This window comes from Empidonax traillii, unplaced genomic scaffold (assembly GCF_003031625.1).
Source record: "Empidonax traillii isolate 1590-97213 ecotype Southwest subspecies unplaced genomic scaffold, ASM303162v1 scaffold1139:size213905, whole genome shotgun sequence".
In the NCBI taxonomy this organism is placed as follows: Eukaryota; Metazoa; Chordata; class Aves; order Passeriformes; family Tyrannidae; genus Empidonax; species Empidonax traillii.
This window is the reverse complement of record NW_020956332.1, coordinates 24,220-31,956: the sequence shown is the minus strand read 5'-3', so window position 1 is coordinate 31,956 and position 7,737 is coordinate 24,220. Positions and strand designations below refer to the sequence as shown.

Here is a 7,737-nt window from a genome sequence, read left to right as displayed (position 1 = left end):
TTTTTCTTGTTTCAGCAACAGAATCTTCTTTCCTAACAGGCAACTCAGAACTTCCAAAGACATTCCATCCCACCTTCTGCCCTCCCTCCCCCGCCTGATTTTGTTATTCTCATATTGTTGCCCGGTTTGCACACCCCAGGCTGGGCCATTTGTATGTGTATCACTGCCCTTCGCTCCTGTCCCTTCCCAAGGTGTTAGAGATAGGCAGAGCTGGCCACCAGACTGCACCCAACAAGTCCATATCCCTGTGCCTGCAGGGGTGTCTGCCTTGTTTTCCAGGGTATCTGCCCTTGATATCTTGCTGCAAGCAGCTGCCTGAGATGCCAGGGCATGGGAAGAGCAGGCCCGTGCCCTTGAATGGCTATCAGGGCCTGTCGATGAGCTGAGAGCCCAGGGAGAAGAGATGGCTCTGACAGCTCTGCACTCCTGCTGAACAGCCCCTGTGGAGGATGGTGCCTGTCTTGTGCCCTTGCTCAGCTGCAGCTGTTTCTCAGGAAGCACAGGTCAGTGCTGGGATAGCAATGCTGTACACATTATAAACACGGTCAGAAAGTGAACACTATGGTGAATAACTTTATTTTGAAACAGCTTGTCAGAACAAAATAAGTAGAACACAAACTGTGCTGGTGCTTGGCATCAGGGGGCTGATAGACACCACCCCACCTTGGCTTGGTTGAGCTGCCCTCAGCTTCTGCCCTGCCAGGGGCAGCTGCCCTACACTTGCACTGAAAACCAGGCTGACGCGTGTGCCAGCACTGGGCAGAAACTCTGAAAAGCTCTAGGTCAGTGTGGTGCTGCATTCCTCCCCTGCCACACCATACTATGATCTGAGAATCTGAAGCCTGCCAAAAAGTATTGCTGTGTTGGCTCGTGGACCAGCCCCATAGGCACGGGTCGTCCAGGAGGAGGAGATGGGACTGGGGCTGTGCTGCAGTTCCAGCTGCGTGAGATGTCACTGTGCAGGAGCCAGCCCTGGCTTGGCACTTGCTACAGAACCCTTCACTGGCTGGGGTGTTGGACAGCGAGGCCAACCTCAGAAGCAAGCAAATCATCATCATCAGGGGTAGTGCTGCGCCCGGGAGGGCAGAATTCCAGGCTTTAAGATCAAATTCAAGAGCCCCGTTTTAGGCCTGTTCAAACACCCCACCGAACCTGCTGCTGCAGGATGAGGGCAGCTCGGTGTCACTGCCTGCCTCATCTGTCTGATTTCCTCACCACCCCGCTTGCAGTTCCTCCGCACCCGCTGACAGCAATCTGTGGTTTTTGGCCTGTGTTAGCCCAGTCTCAGAAACCAAAATTTGAGGCACGCTTGTGATGCGTGCCGACAAGAACAGGAAATATGTGGTGGTGTGGGGGATAACTGGATCTCTGGACAGAGGGTCCCAGAGCAGCAAACTGCCTGCAGACTGACTCAGTGACAAACAAAATTGTAAAACAACAAGGAGGAACAAACAATAGGAAGTGCCTGTCTGACCAAGACTGAGCTCAGTGTCTGGCCTGACCGCTTCCGGCCCAGTGCAGCTGAGCAAGAAGCTGAGCTGTGACTGCACATGGGCAGCCCCAGCAGAGCCTGGGCTTCACTGCAGGAACTCATCATACTCTCTGGGGAGGGGAGAGCGCTCACAGGAGTCCCTCCTCGCTGATGCTGGTCTGAATGTTTGGAGGGGAGAGGGAGCCATCAGAAGGGGTGCCACTGCAGCTTTGGCTCTGCTCTGGGGCTGCAAGACAGGGACAAAACACAAATGCACCTTGTGGAAGGAGGCGCTGGCTTGTCCCACTGTGGTTGTGTCTGAATGTGCCCAGCATCCCTCTCAGCTGCACGAGCTGATCCTGCACCCATCCCTGCTGGGTACCAGGGACCTGCCCTCAGCCCTTCTGTAGGAAGTTGACCAGAAGAGCAGAACACAAAGGCTGGTCACAGGCAAGGGACTTACCTGTTTGGGCTGATGCCGCTCTGGGCGCTGCTCCCGGGGCTGGGCCTGCTGCCGATGCGGAGGTTTGTACAACGAACTCTTCAGGTATTTGTAGAGGTTGCTTTTTAGGTGTAAGGGGTTATAAGCAACTTCCACTTCCAAGCTGTTCAGGGCACTCTGCTCAGGAGAAAGAACTGAATCGCTATGGGATGTGACAGGTGGAGGCTGTGGTGTTTGTGTGGGGGAGGGATCTGTTGTTTCTAGCATTGGCAGGGGTGGTTTGCAGGGATGAGTGTTGCAGACACTCCATGCCACCCTGCAGTGATTGGCTGTGCCGCTACCCACAAGGAGCACTCTTAGCTGTGTATGGAACAAGAGGCATCTGCCACCAGGTCTTAATGGATTTAAGCATTCCCTTGTGAGATGCGGTCCTATCCTTTCTCATGCCCAGAAACAGCCAACTAGCTGGAGCACCCCTTCTGGGCACCATCACCCTCAACTCTGCCACATAAGACCTCTTCCCACTCTCCACAACAGACATACAACATTGCTCCAAAAGACAGGCATTAACTGTCTATGAAGAAAGCTGTAGGATATGTCCTCTGCTGGAAAGAAGTTTTGGAGTGCTCCATCATATTCCAGCTGTCACTAGACATTTTCACAGCCACTTCCTTCTCTATTTATCTGCTAAGACTACAGTGAGAGCTCCGCCCTTCCTGGCAGCACCTGGAGCAGAGGCAGACAATTTGGGAGAACAAGAGGAAATGCAGAAGCTTGAATCTACTGGAAGAAACAGAGGTACCCTATGTATTGATTTACCTATTGCCTAAAGCACCTCTCTCTGAAGTGTGAGGAGATCTGTGTTCCCTGGCAATGAGGGAGACGGCTACAGCTTCAGCAGCAGCTGCACCGCCTGTGCATAGGGCTGATCATTGCTCTGATCTCTGCCTGTGCATAGGGCTGATCATTGCTCCGATCTCTGCCCGTGCATAGGGCTGATCATTGCTCTGATCTCTGCCTGTGCAGCTGGACCTTTGCACCGGGGTTAGCACAGGGCTCCAGTGACTCCCCTGGGACCTGGGCACAGAGGTTAGAGCAGGGCTGCGCTGACTCACCTCTATGGGGCCACGGACTCGCTCGGGGTGCTCAGCAAGGAGGGCTGGGAAGGCTGAAGGCAGCAGGAGCTCCCTGACGGCGACTGCTTTGACAAGTAGAGTGGCAGAGTCGGAAGGGACGATGACGTAATAGGAATGCACCACAATGTTCCAGTTTGGACTCGTGTTCTGAGGTTCGTGCTTGGCCAAAAGCATCCACTTCCTTTGCTAAATGGCAAAAGCCAAACCCAGTGTGAACAACAGGCAAGAGCCACTTCCTCCAGCACTGTCAGCGTGGGCTGTAGTGCTCAGGAGCAGGCTCACACATCAGAGTAAGAACAATATTCTGCAGTATGGTTGAGGACATTTTTCAATTAAATGCAAGTCAATTCTTGAACAAAACATCCAATTTTGCTTTACAACTTGTCAGTAATGGACACTCTTCCACAGTCCAAGCCTTGGTTAATTTTTATTCAGAGTTAAAGATGCAGATCTAACTCCAACTCTGACATTTGCACTTCATATCCCCAAACACTGGATTTCTGATAGGCTTGAGGGTCTTCTCTAAGGTTTGATGTGCTGTAGCATCTTTCGAGTGGATGCCTTGGGGCTGGAAAGATTTACAAGCACAGCTCTGGCCCATAAGATGAGTTGCAGCTTCTGAAAAATGTTTTCTGGTGCAGGCTACAGATCTTCCGGGGTTTGCACTAACTATTCCTTTCTCTGGCAATCCCTCCCCATCACACTGCAATTTTCACACACTCACCAGAAGACTGTGACATAAAGCATGGAAGCTGTGCTGGTTTGTCTCCAGTTCATCCCAGTCCAGCTGCCAGCAGCTCGTGGGCTTGATGATGAAGGGCAGGCCATACAGTACAGACTCACAGACCCCCTCAGACTTCAGAGCCCTGTAAGCATATGGCTCCTGTTAGTGCTCTTCAGCTACTGACAGGATGAGAATCATTTTAATAGCAACTGCATAGCTCAAAAATAACTTTTTTTCCCCTATAAATAAACCTCAGAAAAGATACTAGAGAGCATCACTTGTGCTATGCTCTGTGCTTATCAGCCACGAACTGCTGACAGGAAAGTGAGCACATCCTTAGGTGAAGTCACACGGCACTATGAGGCTTTGCTTGCTTTTTGACTACTGATCCAGCTAATGATCTCAGGGTCTGACATTCAATTAATTGCTGTGGTTTCATTATGTAGTGAGAGAACAGCAAAATTATTGCAATGCCTGCAAGCTACAGAACTTTACACTGGAGGGAAACAACTGTTGCATGAATAACACCTATGGTGTTACGCTCATCAGTGCCAGTGCCAAGGCAATACCACTTGTGGCTGTGCTCCTGTCTGTGTGTGGGCTGTGCTGTTCCATGACAAGGAAGAGTTACAGGGCTGAGGGTCTCTCATATCACGGTTTTGCTCACCAGAACTTTTGAGTCCCCCAGTGCTTTATGATGATGTTACCAGGTCCCAGGTTGACACTGCACAGGAAGAGTGAAGCTGCTGTTCCACCACCTCGCAGGTACTGAGCATGAGGCACGAAGCAACACTTACTTTACCACCTGGAGTTTGTGCAGCCCTGTGGCTGGCCAGGCTGCCACGTGCCAGGGAGAACTGGGATCTGCTGCTCTCATAGTGCCATCAGCCGGCCCCGAAAGCAGAGCTGGGTCGAGCAGTCTCTCCTGCAAGTCGCACTTCAGGCACACTGGAAGAAGGAGATTGGTTTAGGTCGCTGGAAATGTTCAGCACATGACATGCTCAAAGCACTTCCAAAAAACATGAGCTATTTTAGTGTTAAATCACTAGATATAAATACAAGCTAAGTCCTTTTGTAAGACAGCCTTTACTTAAGTGCAACTCTGTCACAGACTTTTAGTATTGAACAGAAGGAACACATTTTTTAGGGCTATTCAGCTCTCAAGATGTAAAAGGCCCCTTTTCCCTTGACTACATGGCTATAAATTCACATGCTCCTCCAGGCACATTTTGCTGCATAATGGAAATTATTGTGGTCTTGGCAGCCACAGGACACAGCAGCAAACAAGCAGCTTTCTGAGCAATAGGCTCCTACCAGACTGAGACAATTCCCAGCTTTCCCAGTTACCTAGAGACCTCACTTGGTGGGACCTTACTCTCTAAATGGGAGGGAAAAAGGACCATAGGACAAGCCTGGATAACCTTCAAGGCTGTGGGATTGAGGAGCTCCCTGCAGAGGGGAAGAGAAAATTAAATACTTATGGTGCTCTTGGGTGCAGCAGCATGGCTGAAACCTCCCGACGGAAGGAGGAGATGGAGCTGTTCCCTCTCCGTGCCATAGTCATGGAGCCATGTTTTAAACAGCATCTCCAAGCTGATGACATTGTCCTCTACGGTTTGCACATCAAAGTCCATTCCCAGGATTGCAATGTCTGCGGGAGAGGGGGAAAAAAAGGTGTAAAAGCACAAATATTTTCAGCCATAGAAAAGAACATTCTTTTGCATTTTCCATGGCATTACACCTCCTTAGTACCTTCAGTGCTGTCACAAAAAAAGTGCGTCAGAAGCCATTACCATGCAAATCACAACGCAGCACTGTGACTCCAGGGACACTGCTGGGAGCTGACCTGCTCCACAGGCCACCCCAACACCTTTCCCTCACTGGGGTGTTGGGACCTGAGGGGAACAGAAGCAACACTTGGCCCAGACCTGGCCCACAAAGAGGGCAGGTTTCAGCACATTACTGATCAGTGCTGCTTCGTAACCCAGCAGTCCCAGGGTAGAACATCCTAGCAGATACACCAGGAGGCAAAACTATCCACCACCATTACACCCCATTTCAAACAAGTGGAATCCATAAAATTTAGAGACTTGTTAAACTGAAATTAAAAGGAGAAGGTAAATATGTTGGCAAGGGCATAGCAAGTATTTAAGCTCCCATGTCAGAGGTGCAGACAAGTACGTATGGTTGAGCAACAACTTTTAGGCATGGAGAAATGTAGGCTGGAGCACTCAGGCAGATCAAAACCAAGATAAACCCTTACAAAAAAACTCCCAAACCAATAATACTTCAAAGGTGCATCCAAACGAGAAGCTAGCTTGTAGAACAGCAGATTAAATAATAATTAAAAAAAAACAGGTAAAGGGGAAAACAAGAAAAAAGATGATCAGTTTGCAAAATGCGTAAGGCGTGCAATATACCCACTTGTAAACACAGAAGATACAGACAGCCTGGTAGCACTGATTGCTTTACCATACAGTCAGGACGTGAAACATGTTTTCTGAGAATATGAATAAATAGTAGAAATAGCCTTTTTTTCCCCACTTGTGTTTACCAGGCCAGTGGGGGACTAAAAACCAGTGCTATATCCATCTATACCAAGAAATCTTTTCTTTACGCATGCATATTTCTAGTTGACTAAAATGACACTATGCATCTGCTCCTGTATTAAAAAAAAATCAACCCCCCCCCCCCCCCCCCCCAATTCATTTATTTCCCTCTACCTGGCAAATAATCCAGGCCTACTATAATGACTGTAATTCTTCAGATGCTCTGCAACTTGTACCCACCCTGATGGGCAGCACAGCTGTCACAGAAGGACACACTTCCCCCCTGTCTCCACCTCCCAGCCTTGGGGAAGGCACTGGGATCCTGTAGGTTGTGCCTCTGCAGCACAGCAGATTCAATTCCCTGCCACAGTGCAAGACCCTTCCCACTGTCCTTGCTTCTGAGGATTTTCCTTATCGACACACTGACTGTCCTTGGCTGACAGGACACTTCATTCTTTTTTTTTTTTTTTTAGTTCTTCACAAATCTGTATACTAAACCAATTACCTCAGTTTTGCAGCAGCTTTTAACAATGTATTTTAACACTGATCCTGCGCCTTACCCCAGTCTTCTCTGGTGCTTGAGTTTCTCCCTCCCGGAGCAATGCTGGAGGGTACTGTGTTGGAAGGGAACGTCCTGCTTCTGTGTGGAAGCTGCTCCTCATGACTCAGCTGTTACCACCATCAGTCCCTTGCCATGACACTTTGAGCCTTCCTCCCACTTCCCTGCACTGATGCAGCTGGAGAGCAGGCTGGTCATGTTCTGGTGGTGATGTGTTCGCTACAGATTTTAGACTTGGGCAAAATGGTCAACAGTCTGCAGAGCCCATCCAGAAAAAGGTTTCCTGAGACTTGCAGAACATTTTTCATGTTCATAAAAAATGTATTAGTGCTTTATCTTCAGTGCTTGTTTGTTGTTTCCCCCAAACAGAACTAGCTGGGACCAGTATCTCCAACACATGCAAATACTGACCTTTGTCAGCAAAAGGTCTGGCAATGCTCAGCTGCTTTTAGCGAGTGTAATGGGGTTGGGGCAAAAGAGAGAGAATAATAACGCTCAGGTTATCAGTTAGAGGCCAGTCCATCCGAAGGCCAGGCATCCTGTCAGTCACTCCCACAGCCATTCCCACCACAAATGCCGTGCACACTGCTCTCTGTGGGGTTTAGATACATCACATCTCTGCTCTCTCTGCAGTCTGGAAAGCACTAATGCTTTATAATTACAGAAACATTGCAGATTTAGCCTCTGCCCCACAGAGGAGCTGCTCTGCAGTTTGAAAAAGCAATCCTTGTCCCTCATCAGGTGGTCTGTGTTTGTCTGGAAACACACCTCCCAGGGAGTTCCTCTTGTGGAGAAAACAGCCACTGTTTCTTACCCTGGACTGTTCTGAGCATGTTCAAAGCTATTCTAAGATTTG

General features: G+C 49.3%; 1 protein-coding gene across 2 annotated transcripts in view; it reads right to left on the bottom strand.

Annotated features, from left to right (window-relative positions):
- Positions 1–1,275: 1,275 nt before the first annotated feature.
- Positions 1,276–7,737, bottom strand: part of M1AP (meiosis 1 associated protein) — a 22,948-nt gene continuing 16,486 nt past the window's right edge. For both annotated transcript variants that reach the window (XM_027905305.1, XM_027905307.1), the window contains exons 5-10: positions 5,251–5,424; positions 4,571–4,721; positions 3,774–3,915; positions 3,029–3,235; positions 1,935–2,090; positions 1,276–1,718 (exon numbers count right to left, since the gene is read on the bottom strand). In XM_027905305.1, coding sequence (XP_027761106.1) covers positions 1,578–1,718; positions 1,935–2,090; positions 3,029–3,235; positions 3,774–3,915; positions 4,571–4,721; positions 5,251–5,424 — 971 coding nt within the window. In that variant the 3' untranslated portion in view covers positions 1,276–1,577. The remainder of the gene's footprint in view (positions 1,719–1,934; positions 2,091–3,028; positions 3,236–3,773; positions 3,916–4,570; positions 4,722–5,250; positions 5,425–7,737) is intronic.